Source organism: Phoenix dactylifera, chromosome 4 (assembly GCF_009389715.1).
Source record: "Phoenix dactylifera cultivar Barhee BC4 chromosome 4, palm_55x_up_171113_PBpolish2nd_filt_p, whole genome shotgun sequence".
NCBI classification, from domain to species: domain Eukaryota; kingdom Viridiplantae; phylum Streptophyta; class Magnoliopsida; order Arecales; family Arecaceae; genus Phoenix; species Phoenix dactylifera.
This window is the reverse complement of record NC_052395.1, coordinates 3,606,860-3,619,427: the sequence shown is the minus strand read 5'-3', so window position 1 is coordinate 3,619,427 and position 12,568 is coordinate 3,606,860. Positions and strand designations below refer to the sequence as shown.

Sequence of the window (12,568 nt, the reverse complement as noted above, 5' to 3'; positions counted from 1 at the left end):
GTGTGTCGCCTCAAAATAATTGATTAGATGGCAAGCATGGCGCCCTAGCGGACCTCCATATGTCTCTTCTCCTCCTCGCTTCATCAGGAAGAGCTGCAATCAAATATAAAATGTATGAAAGTTCCGCCTCATTGTACTTCAGTTTATCAATACAAATAAGCCAATTAATCCTGACATTCCCTTACCTCATCAAAAGCTTCAAATATGCGACGCTAGGCTGGTGAATGGTGCACACAACCGTCCTCCCGGTGTCCACGGTGCTCCTTACGGTCCTCACGACGATTTTGCTGCAGCCCGTGCATCAAGTCCGGAGGTTGGCTCATCCATGAATATTAGAGATGGGTTAGCAACAAGCTCCACAGCAATCGTCAGCCGCTTGTCAACATTTCTTGTAGCAGAATCAATCTCAGAGGACAATCGAAGCCATGCAGCGTATACAAGAGACTCGTGGACTGTCACATACGGAGAGTGGATATCATTTTGTTCACAATATCCTGATACCCGAGCAAAAGTTTCTTGCTTCTTTGGATAGCCAGATATGGTGATGCTTCACTCTATGTATCCACCTATTTTTCTCCCAGCCAATACGCCAATCAATGTTGTCTTACCGGCTCTACTAACACCCATCAGGACTATATGCATGCATGAAAATGGCAATAAGATGAAACCTGTCGAGAGGAAGTCAACTTACCTTAACTATGCTGGCTAGACTTGCTTCCAGACGTGAAATGATTTCCGGAGCTGCTTCCTCCGGATGATGATTCTAATACTTCCCCGTCTAAATTTGCATGTCTTTCCTTTAATGTTTCTTCAGACATAGGTGGGCGAGCTTTCCCAAATGCTGCAAACGGGAGGCGATGCTCAGAATAAAGTTCTCAATCTGAGAGTTTTAAGCCATAATTTGTAATATTTTGCATTTTTTTCCACAAGATGCTGTCGTAGCTAGGATTTATACTCAGGATTGAGATAGGTGAGAGCCACCGTGAAAAGAGAATTGAATAGCAATATGTATCCAACCAAGGCACCAAAACCAATCCAGCAACATTTTGCCTCAGGAAAGACACCACGAGGCTTCAGGACGACCACTCCTAGTTGGCTCTGTTGATCCGTGAAGAATCTACAAGACCATATTGAGCACAGATATCAGCTATTCTTTCCTCAAATCATGCATTTTCTTCTCCTATCAAGTTAGAGATGCCCTTACTTGGCTCCAACTTTTGCCTAGAAATTTGTTTGTTGAGCTTGCATTCTGTGAGTCCATACATCAAGGGCTCGTTTGGTTTGCGGAAAAAAGCGGAAAAGTATGGTCAATGGAAAAGTAATGAGATGCCTTTTGTTTGGTTAGAGTTTTTCAAAGAAGAAAGACGGAAAAGTTATATTCCTATGGAAATATGATTCCTATATTTCATGGAAAAATCTTTCCCATAAGAAACATGGGAAAGTTACTTTCCCATAAGCCAAAAATCACTCTATTTTTATTTTTTTTCCAAAAAAGCCCTTCAGTATTAAAGAGGCATTAAATACCTAATTTTTATTAAGGGTATAATAGAAATTACACATAACTTTCCCAAGAAAGTGGATGGTCAACCAAATATAAGTACTCTGTAAATCTGTCACATTTCCATGGTCAACCAAATATGCCAAAAGTACTTTCTCAGGAATCCTCTTCTTAAAAATCTACTTTTTAGAAATAATATTTTTAGAAAGAAAAATACTTTTGGCGAACCAAACAAGCCCCAAGTTTGAGGGTCTAGTAACCCCATACCCACCATTTCTTCACATTCTCTGTCAATAGAATAGAGATAGTGGTGTATTTTGCAAACCATTATTGCATGTGGTTGAGACGAAGAGCGTGATCTCCAACAGCTTATGGTAAGATCAAGAGGAAAGCAAGTGATTGGAGCGCACATCTCGATAAGACGTACCCGCCCAGCATGAAAACAATAGGCAACGCAAAGGATCCAAAGGTATTCGCGATGGCCACCAATGAATCGGAGGAGTGCCGATGCCATCTGATTGACCGCTAAGAGCTGCACATACTGCCGGAACAGCCTGTTAAGGAGACAAGTACGCACTTATTTTGAAGAACCCGAAATGGAAGGTTTGCTGAAAATTGGACCCGAGGGCGACAGCGGACCGAGGAGGAGCTCCAGCTGGTGATGTGGTGGCGGACGATTTTCTCCGGCAGACCTGCAAGAAGCCTGTAGTCGGGGGTTCCGGTGTAGGCCCTCCGATGCTTAAGTCAGAGAGGGATTTTTTATAGAGAAATAATGGAGAGATATTTTTGAGCCGGAGGAGAAGAAAAAAGAGGTTCCCCACCTAGAGCTTCCCCTCCTTTTTATTGGGGAGGTTACTTGCAATCGAGCGTGATTGTGTAAATCAATGAGTTACTGTAAATGGCCCGAGATTTTAGGCTAGCTGGCGATTCGTTGAGATTGTGTGAATTCAAACGTTGACAGCCGTTGGGGTGGAGATCGCGGGATTTGATCCCAGATATGGAGGACTTGATTTTCGGTGGAGTGGGGGTCGGTTTCTCCCTTTGATTGAGTCTTTCTTGGCCTTGAGATCGATCAGGCTTAACTCAGCTGAGACCATGCCTGTCAAGGTCATGCCGAGATCGAGGTCGTGAGCTCTGGGGTCGTCGGTGCCGAGATCGAGCGCTCTGAGGTCGTCGGTGCCATGGTTGAACGCTCTGAGGTCGGGCGCTGAGGTCGTGACTGCTTAGAGCATGCTTGCTATCGTCATGTACGTCACCAGGCTACGGTGATTTGACCATGTGCTTCGAGTGTTCCATTTTTCCCCCAACAAAAGGATCGAGCTGTAATGAGACAGAAACAAAGTCAACCATCTTAATTACCTTCCTACGTTCGGATCAAATCCGATGACATAGTACGTTATGAACACCCAGACACCAACTTGTATAAATGAAATGGGAATCTTCAAAATCCATGTTGGAAGCGTATACGTCCATGCGGGATAACAGAGCAGATCTCTTTGTTTGAAGAAGATCCAGGAAGCTTCAGAACGGTCGTCGGTAGCTCCGAGAGCCAACCATACAAGATAAACACCATTCCAAAGAAAATTTACCGAGTCACGGTGTCTCTCCATGCGCGGGAAGACTGTCATTGTGATGATAGCCATGGCTGCGAATACTGAAAAATTCGAAATTACAAGATTTCAATTTGTCGAGTTCGAGCCTTCTCGCTTCGTTAATGGTGGATATCACTCACCTCGATTGCCTTGAAAATATACGTAAATGAATTTCGTTTCATCAGCAAGAGTTCTCTTGCAAGATTAGCTTTCAAAAGTTCCTACTTGCTGATGCCATATTTTGATGCTGTCAGGGAGGCAGGGTGGCTCTTTGGCTTGTGATCAAAAGCTTCAAGCTACACTTCGGTGGATATCTTTCATGACCAACTCTAAATAGAGTTTTAGCTTGCAACGTTAACTTCCAGCAACCAAGCAGAATTGATCTAGATCTAACATAATACAACTTTAACAAGTCAAATTAAAGAATCCCTTGCAATAGATATATGCTGAGGTTTGAAATCAGAGATACGATCTGTGATTGAAGTCCATATGACAAAAATGGTGCTCATATCATGCTAGCACATCTTTTTCATCTTTTTCCAAGCTTATATGAAAGCATTCCAATACTTCCAAGTAACGCATTGCAGAGGAAATTACATCAAGTAATAAGCTTACAAGACTGCATCACAATTAAACAAGTTTCTGATTTTCATGTGACAGTTTGTTTTAAAATAGGTAATTAACTGCACACACATGCATCCAATAAGCAAATTCGGAAGGAGATTTGCTGTACATAAGTTCTTACGCCAGAAATCCATGCTTCCCATTCTTGTCTCCTGTTTTGGCACCAACTACATGAGTTTCCAACACTAACAAAATTTCTAATCTTAATACAATTAAACACTTTACACGAGAGAGAGAGAGAGAGAGAGTCAAACTTTTGAAAGAATTTTAGGAAACCACCATGCCACATTAATATTACATCAAAGCATCAGTTGTCAGCAAGATTCCAGCCACAATGCACAACATTGGCTAACTACTGCCACCATATCCAAAAAGTACCCTGCGATTGCCAAGAACCTGATAGGTTACAGAAATTGTGGTAGTTTTAAGTTTTGAAATTTTGCGAGTGCTAAAAATTAGGATTCATGTTCAACACCATCAATTAGCTGTGACTATTATACTAGTTGAAATAGCAACTGCACCCAGCTTTGGTCTTATAGGTGCAACATCCTTTTCATCACCAAAAATAGTACAAAATATCTCCCAATATGCCTATAACCACCATTAGTAAAATGCGACTCTTTGAACCGTTGCGTATTTGAAATTGCCGCTGAAGCCTTCACAACGTCCCCAAGTTGCGTCTCCATATGAAATTTGCCTCTTTGTAACATAAAAGATTGATGCTTTTCTCATTATGCAGGAGAGCATGAGAATACTCAGTAAGAACAAAATGAATTTCATGATTGAATCATTTGGCTGGATCGTAGTCACCAAATCCCTTCTTGAAACCTTCTACCATCTGCAATTCCTCATCCTTGTTGAGCTTGCAATTCCTCCAATCAGCTCGTTCTGGAACACTTAACAGGCCTGCTAGCACCTGTAAAATTTCGAACAATTTTAACATCTCAATGAAACGACAATGATCATGGCTGGCAGAGTATTGGAAGCTACAATCAGATCTAACATGATAAGCTTTTAGGTTTAGGGGTCCAGCCTATGTCATTCCAAGAGACAAGAAACAAATAACTCAAGGATCAAGAATGAACTGTTCAGAAATTACCTCACGCCCAAACTGGACTGGGAACTTCTCTTTGTCATCAACAAGATGCAACAGTATTGTACCTTCAGGGAGTTCTACATAAAATAAACTTGATTTGCCATCAAATTGAGACCTCAATAATTTTCTACCTTCACTAGAATCATTGTCTGCAAAAGGATCAAGAGATTATCAATGTTGCATGTCGAAGAATGCTAAAGATTTTGACAAAACTTGCAAATTAGAGAAGCCCTTTTGGTCCATTTTATATAAAACATCTGTGCATTTCAACTGAGAAAACAGAGTTCAGAAAGTTGCTCAAGGACCTCTCCCCCACCAATTCATAACAGGGGGACAGATAGCAGAGATATTCAGAGAAGGTATGTCAGAAAGATCATAACTAAATTATGGCATTCAAGCTATAATCTGATGCATTTGCAGATAGCAATAGTTTGCTCGTGCTCATCAGTTCTTTTTTAAAAAATACATTTTAATGGAGGTGTGAGCTTAAACAAATTTGAAATCATCATTCAGCTTCTGTCTTGTAAGCTATATAAATCCCACATTTGCCATGGTTTCTCTTCCAATGACTATTTATCAGACCTAGGAAAATATAATGTGCCATTCAAAGTTTGTCAAACCATCCAAACCACATGGTTAAAGGCATATCAAACAGAATTGATGCAGAACCAGGATGATTAAAAATCTGAAGATGTTAGAGGAAATTTACAAATGAGAGTCAAAGTTACATATATGACATGTGCCTAAACTAACAATTCCACACCAGCATGGGAAAAGGAAACCTAAATTTTGACACTGACTGTCTGACATGAAAGTTAACACCATTTTCTAATAGTGAAAACAGGGTATCATCAACAATGCAAAAAACGATCTACTTCAAATCCTAAGCAAATAATTTAAACCGTTTATCATGAATATGTATCACTGAAATTCCAATACTTCCCTTTGTTCGATGGTATTATCATTCTACCCATGTCTACTATAGCATCTATGCACAGATAAACATAAGGACATTTCACGAACAACATACCTGGGTTCACCACTGCAAATTCAAATCCTAATTTCTTGGCAGCTAAATTGAAAATCCGCTGAACATTGGATGCTTTAGATAATGGAATGGGAACAGCCTGTTCAGAACATTTGCAAGAATATTAATCAACAAACAAAGTAACTCACAACATGCAACTAGTAGGATCGTCATGCATTGGACCTTTTGATCATCAACCGCAGCATTGGCGTACATGGTGCTCTTGCATGCTAAGAAAGCACTGCACATATGCAGCGCCTCTCATCGGCTCTACTTGAGGCCACATCTCAAGGTGCGATGCAAGATGTGTGGCTATCTGTTTGACGATCCAAAGGCCTAATGCATATTGGACCCAGCCAGCTTTCAGGACATACAATACTGATTATGAAATAATCATAGATCAAACTAACACAGCATTCACAGTTTCCACATTGGTAATGAAATTCTTTATTAGGAAAACATTTATTAGAAAAATATATTGTTGCAGTAACATACAAAAATCATAAAGCAGATGTATTCATCAAGACCATAAGTTACAAGAGAGAGAGAGATTTGCATTCTAAAACTCGGGAAACATCAAGAAAAGTTGGTATTAGCTACAATTAATAGGCTAGCTGCAGCTACAGCTTTTAGTCAAAGCAAAAAAGAGCCCGATTCTTTGTTGATGCGTGCCTTTTAAGAAGCTACTCTGGAATTCTTGTCGGTTCATTTTTTATGCAATCGAGACATATTAAAGATAAGATAGCAATGCAAGTTAATGAATTAGAAGAAAAAAAAAATCAAATAGATCTTATAAAAGAGACAAGCTCTAACTCTGTTAATTTATGGCTATATAATACGTAATTATTAAATCCTCGAGGAGAAATCCTTCCTACCTGAAGGTTAGCATGAGGACTGTGTTGAAATATCCACTCAAAAAAGACAACTTCCTTTGCCTGGTTTTTGTAATACACATTGAGAGCATTTTTATATTTTTCAAGCTCCATGTCTGTATCTGAAGGCATCATAAGAGTATTAGGGCAGTGCTCAATTGGTACCAGCAGTACATGGTTCTGCACAAGCGCGCCCTTAGCAAGTGTGCAGTAGTAACTTTCTCCTATGCTTATTACGAGGTGTGACTCAACATTTGGGCTTGACAAGCAGAACCAACAATTTTTCCCTGAGCTCTTCCGATCACTAAAAGTTGACAAAATCACGACATTGAAGGTTAATATCCAAAGGGAGCATCAGCAAAATGGACGCATCCAGAACTCATACAAAAAATTACATAAAAGAACACTGAAACTATGGAAGTCATGGTTCTCCATCTGGTATATGTGAGATATGGTCTAAATCATCAAACACTGGCTTGTAAGGAGATTGACCCATTGTACGTGTTGAGAAGCCAACAGTACTTTATTGAGGAAAAAATATAAAACATATTTCACAAAGTACTTAACTTACCTATGAGATTTTGCATTCTGAGAGAAACTAGCCCCATCGTCAGAGAGGCTGTGGTTAAAATTGCAATCAGAACCTCGTTCACATTTTCCTTTGTTAAGAAAATCAAAGCATACATTTTTTAGATATTGGTCCCTCGCATCCGCATCGTGTCGATAATTACATTTCTCCCCTCGAGAACAGGATCCTGAAGATGTAAACTTGAAGCACAATTTATCCCCACCTGCCCCTCCCCGTTTTTGCCTCTTTGAAACATCAAATCGCCAGTATTGCGTATCAATATCACTATTGGCAGGACGTTTAGTAGCTTCTCTTGCAGGACTGGTTATCTCTGCAATGATATATGGTGATAAGGTGGTGTTTGGTGGTCTTGTGCGAATCTCAGCAGTTGACATCGTAGATGCTGGAGTAGGAGAAATCGCATGAATAAACTTCTGGGAAGCATGTATGGCATACAAACAGTTATATAATGCCTAAAAGCTATAGTCAGATCAATGCAATAAGATTAACATGAACAAAAATTTTACTTCTTAATAGGAACTATCAGCAAAATTTGACTATTTCAACACCTGCATTTGCATTATTGTCATATTATGTAACATGTAGAACTGTGAAAGTCAGAAATATAGTATCCCATTTAATGAGTACGAACCACTGATTTCAAGAACTTTCACACAAGATGTCATTTCTTAAAGACAGTTGGGACCAATGAAATTCACATAATTCAGTTCTATAAAATTAGCTAATATTTAAATTTAAAACTACAAGCATGGCTGATAGGAGTATTGAATTACAAAAAACATAGAATAATAGAAAAAAGTCAAATGAAAAAAAAAATCTTAGCTTTACCATTTGATAATCACATAAAGATGAACAATCTAACTCTACCAAATACTGATTTAAGAAAATGCAGCATAAAGCAAAATACAACAACTTATACAGCCTTTCTTTTCTTTTCTAGTTAGTAAAAACAGCATCAGAATAACATGAATGTTAAGACAATATTGTAACATTGTTGAAAATTGAACTTTCAATACAGTATTCCAAATTTAAAAAAAAAAATACATGGTAAAATTTTGGAGACTAGTGCCATACTGCCATAACAAACATTAAGCAAATGAATTGAACCTGAAAATGTGTACTTAAAAAAAATTCGTGTAAGATGGGTAAGTACTTGTTAGTGCCAAAAAAGAAGGATTTCTACAAAAGAACATGGAACAGAAAAGAATAGTAATGGAAGAGAAGTTATTTTCTATAAAGGAGATATCCTCATTCCACAAAAAAGCATATAAGCTAACAGCATGAAGAGCCAAAACATCATTTTTTGCAATGTGTGTCTACAATCAAATATGATACATGCATGTGAATATGCGTATGTGTGCATAAATTTAGATGGAGAGACGGATAACACAGACAGAGATATGACACCTCTGTTTGATGTAGAAAATGCGACACCTCTGTTTGATGTAGAACATAATTAATTCAGATAAATATTTGACTCTGAAAAACAGCAAAGTAACATTTACCTAAAAAAGGTACAAAATACGAAAATAAAAAAGTGCAAAGAAAATAAAGATGTAGCATGGAACATAAATCATAAAAAACTAAATGCTTAGGTACAGTTCTTGTGCTAAGAAAACAACTAGACCTGTTTCTCTTTATTCCCTACAGCCGCGAGTCCAATAAAACGGGTAATGTGTTCAGCTTCTTTGTTACAATAGGGCTCACGTGCATAGTATACACCTTTAGTACCTGCAATATGATACCTACAGAAAATAGATAGCAGGCCCCAGCATCAGCATCATCCTATACGAAGTCAGATAAAACTCCAATGCTTGTCAAACAGTTAGTTCCACAATTTATTCAACACAGCATTCATAAGCCTCTAAACTATAAACCAGTGTTCAAACTTGGAATTAATGCCCACCTCCAAGAATAAAAAGAATCTCGTTCATGAAGCTTGAACCAAATGAACATAACAGCAAATCAAGCATAGTCAAGTAGAAGAGGTAATTGTCCTCATAGCTATATTATGCATAACTAGATCCTACAATGCCTACTGACATCTTATTCTTGACATACTAAAAGTGCCTAAAGTACACAATTCTTGATTCTCCAAATAAGACAACAATATGAAAAGAAAAGAGAAAGGGGACATTGATTTAAGACATCCAACAGAGGGACGCAGATAAACCTCATGCAGATTGCATACCACTACTCCTAACAGGTCTGAATTACGGGAATAATTTGTCTGACTACAGATGCATAATGTGCTATTAAATAAATGCTAATATTCAAAAGGGACCTACCTCGGCTTGATCTCTGCAACTAATTCCGATACAATGGGATCATATCCTGAAGGATCTGAAACACCCGGTGGAGTATTGGAAGTATCAGCTCCATTAGAGACCCCACTTGGCCATTCATTAGTAAAACATGATTAAGGAAAAAGGCCAAGCAGAATTCCTTAAGAATCAGTGTGGGTAGAAAAAAATCCATGTAAAATTTACTCCTTTTCTTGACAAAAAAAAAAAGTGAATTAAGGATATGTCAAAAACATATCAACTATCCCCGGCTCTTCTGCCAGGGCTCTCAATGCATCAACATCATCCTCGGTGTACACTCCATAGCCCCCAGCGTCTTGTGAACGCCTACCAGATAAATAAGCCACCGATAACCCTGTAATCTTACAGATACTTTAATGATCAAGCGCAATACCCTAATAATTCAAGTAAAGAAACAGGAGATTAAAGTTAGAAATAATCTAATGATCCAAGATTGCGAGAGATTAGAGTTACAAGAAGAAGTAAGTCAGTCCAATGTATTCAAGAAAACTAGGGCATCGGGGAGACAGAGAGATAGGCGACCCTGACCGTGGAGGGAGAACTTGCCGCTGCCCTTGAGCCAGTAGAGGTTGGAGCAGAGCTGGACGCCGTCGGTCTTGAAGCCGAGGTTGGAGGGGAGCTTGGAGGCGGCAGAGAGGAACCGCGCGGCGCCAACGCCGTAGTCGCCGGTGAAGTAGGTGGGGATGGGGACGGCAGCGCGGCCGTCGAGGTAGTCGGAGAGCTCGTCGGGGCGGTCAGCGGAGTCCGGGAAGAACTGACCGACGCAGAAGAGGGCGTCGAAGGGCCCGCTCGATTTGTTCACCTGAACAAGAGATTCGAAAAAATTTAGGGTTTTAGGTTTCGATCTTGGCCGGAGCGAAGGGAGAAGGAAACCTAGTAACAGGATGGATCGGAGGGGGAGGAAGAGACCGTCTGAACTCGCTTGAAGAGCTGGTGTAGGTGGCCGAGGACGTCGCCGCAGAAAAGGATTCTTGGAGTTGAAATCGTCGCCATGGAGGGGATGTGAGAGCGGGGAAGAGAGGAGCTGATGAGATGGATGCAATTCGAGAGAAGCGACGGGACCTATCTTGCAAACAAAGTCGGCAAATCGTGCCGCTGCCCGACTTTACAGTTTGCCGACTTTGCTGCTTTATTCAAGCCAACCGTCCCATATTCAGAAAGAAGAGCTTTAAAATATATAATATATTGATTGACCATTTAATACATATATCAAGTTTAGTTTTTCGCTTTTCAAATTTAGATTCATAGATAAAATTGCAGAGAGGTGTATGAATGAATATCATTATACAAAAATATAAAAGTGAGGTCTAACTTTTCTTGTAAAATCAATAGCAATAATAATTTTTTAGTATCAATTATTTATTGTTTAAATAATATGGTTCATTTTTTTAATTCGTTGTTTAAGATACACATCTAGTGTTACAGCTTTGATGCGAGAGGAAAGTAAGGTCTTGACTTAAATTAAAATGCAATATTTTTAAAGTAGTTATCTTCCAGGATTCATATTCGGCTAATTACTTCGATATCCTCATTTAGATACTTAACAAAATTATCTTGACGTTGCCTTTGTAATGCGATATCAGTTATGGCCCCTTCATCCATGACTTGCATTTATGTGAAATAGTGAAGGAAGACTTGAAATTCATTCCCATGATATCTATTTTAAAAAAAACCAAGATACGAAGTGCATTATATCACCTTCAACATAGAAACCCTATATAAATAATTGATCCCTATTTAACTCTCCTTTTAATTCAAAACAGTGAATTCAAACAAATGTAACCATAGCTAATTAGTTGCAAGGCAGTTGCTATATAAACAATCTGAAATACAGCTTAAAGCTCTAAGAAAATAATTATTAATGTCCCCGAGATTGAAATTTAATTTAATAAAGTATAAGAAGAATGACACTCTTGGAAAGAATAAAAGAAACTATCCAACAACAAAAAAAGAAACTTTAGGCAGTGAATCCCATATATTTGAAAAACCTTAGTTAATTTGTGTATGGTGGGGTCTCCTTTTTTTTACCAATAAAAGAAAAAAATAAAGAAAGTTCAAGAACAACAATAAGTTCTATTGGTTATTGTGGTGGAAAAACAAAATATTTATCCATGTGATTATATAAAAAAAATAAAATATCAATTCAGAAACATATATATATATATATATATATGTATATATGTATGTATGTGTATGTGTGTGTGTGTATGTGTGTGTGGTGTAGTTGTGCACATACTATGATTTGTTGTTTCTAGGTTATATTTTTATGATATTGTTACATAAGTAGATATATTTTTATGCCACATGTGATGATATAATAATATTCACATGATGATTTGAAGTTGCAATCCATGATTTGAAGTTGCTAAGTGAGATGCATGTGTATCTTAGTTACGTAATAATAGCAAAGATGAGCAAAGACAACTGTTTGGTCGCGACGGTGCCAACTAATTGAGTTGGTATAGACAGTAGTAGCATTTGGGTTCAATCCCACCCTCTTCCCATAAAGATGAGCAAAGACAACTGTGTGGTCATGAAGGTGCCAACTAATTGAGTTGGTATAGTCGGTATCATTTGGGTTCGATCCCATCCTTTCCTCAATTTTGGTTGATTAAAAAAAAAAACGGTGCTCCCTTCGGTCAAACCAACCAAAAAAAAAAAAAAAATGGTGCTCCCATAACTGTTATTAGAAAAATTATATGATTACATAATTCATTTTTGTAACCACATTAACACATCGTGACATGTATGCATTTCATCCCAACATACACACAAGAATGCAATCGATTTACTGAGAAGTTCCTCAAAAGGCAAGCTCTTCTTAAACGTTTTTCCAGCCTCGGGCAAAAGCAGAGGCCAAAGAAGTCCCTTATGGTGGCCCACCGGCTCCCCGACTTCATTGCTTGAGAGGCACGTTTGTCTTTGTTTGCCAGCTTAAAGAACCTC

The 12,568-nt window shown here is 38.6% G+C and overlaps 1 protein-coding gene across 1 annotated transcript; it reads right to left on the bottom strand.

Annotated features, from left to right (window-relative positions):
- Nucleotides 1–3,979: 3,979 nt before the first annotated feature.
- Nucleotides 3,980–10,677, bottom strand: LOC103711163 (zinc finger CCCH domain-containing protein 59). The gene is made up of 10 exons (XM_008797211.4): nucleotides 10,532–10,677; nucleotides 10,151–10,424; nucleotides 9,827–9,956; nucleotides 9,587–9,706; nucleotides 8,926–9,043; nucleotides 7,281–7,711; nucleotides 6,713–7,013; nucleotides 5,841–5,937; nucleotides 4,814–4,959; nucleotides 3,980–4,630 (listed from the first exon to the last, which is right to left on the bottom strand). The coding sequence occupies exons 1-10, from the start codon at nucleotides 10,613–10,615 to the stop codon at nucleotides 4,502–4,504; spliced, it is 1,830 nt and encodes a 609-aa protein (XP_008795433.1). The 5' UTR covers nucleotides 10,616–10,677; the 3' UTR covers nucleotides 3,980–4,501.
- Nucleotides 10,678–12,568: the final 1,891 nt, after the last annotated feature.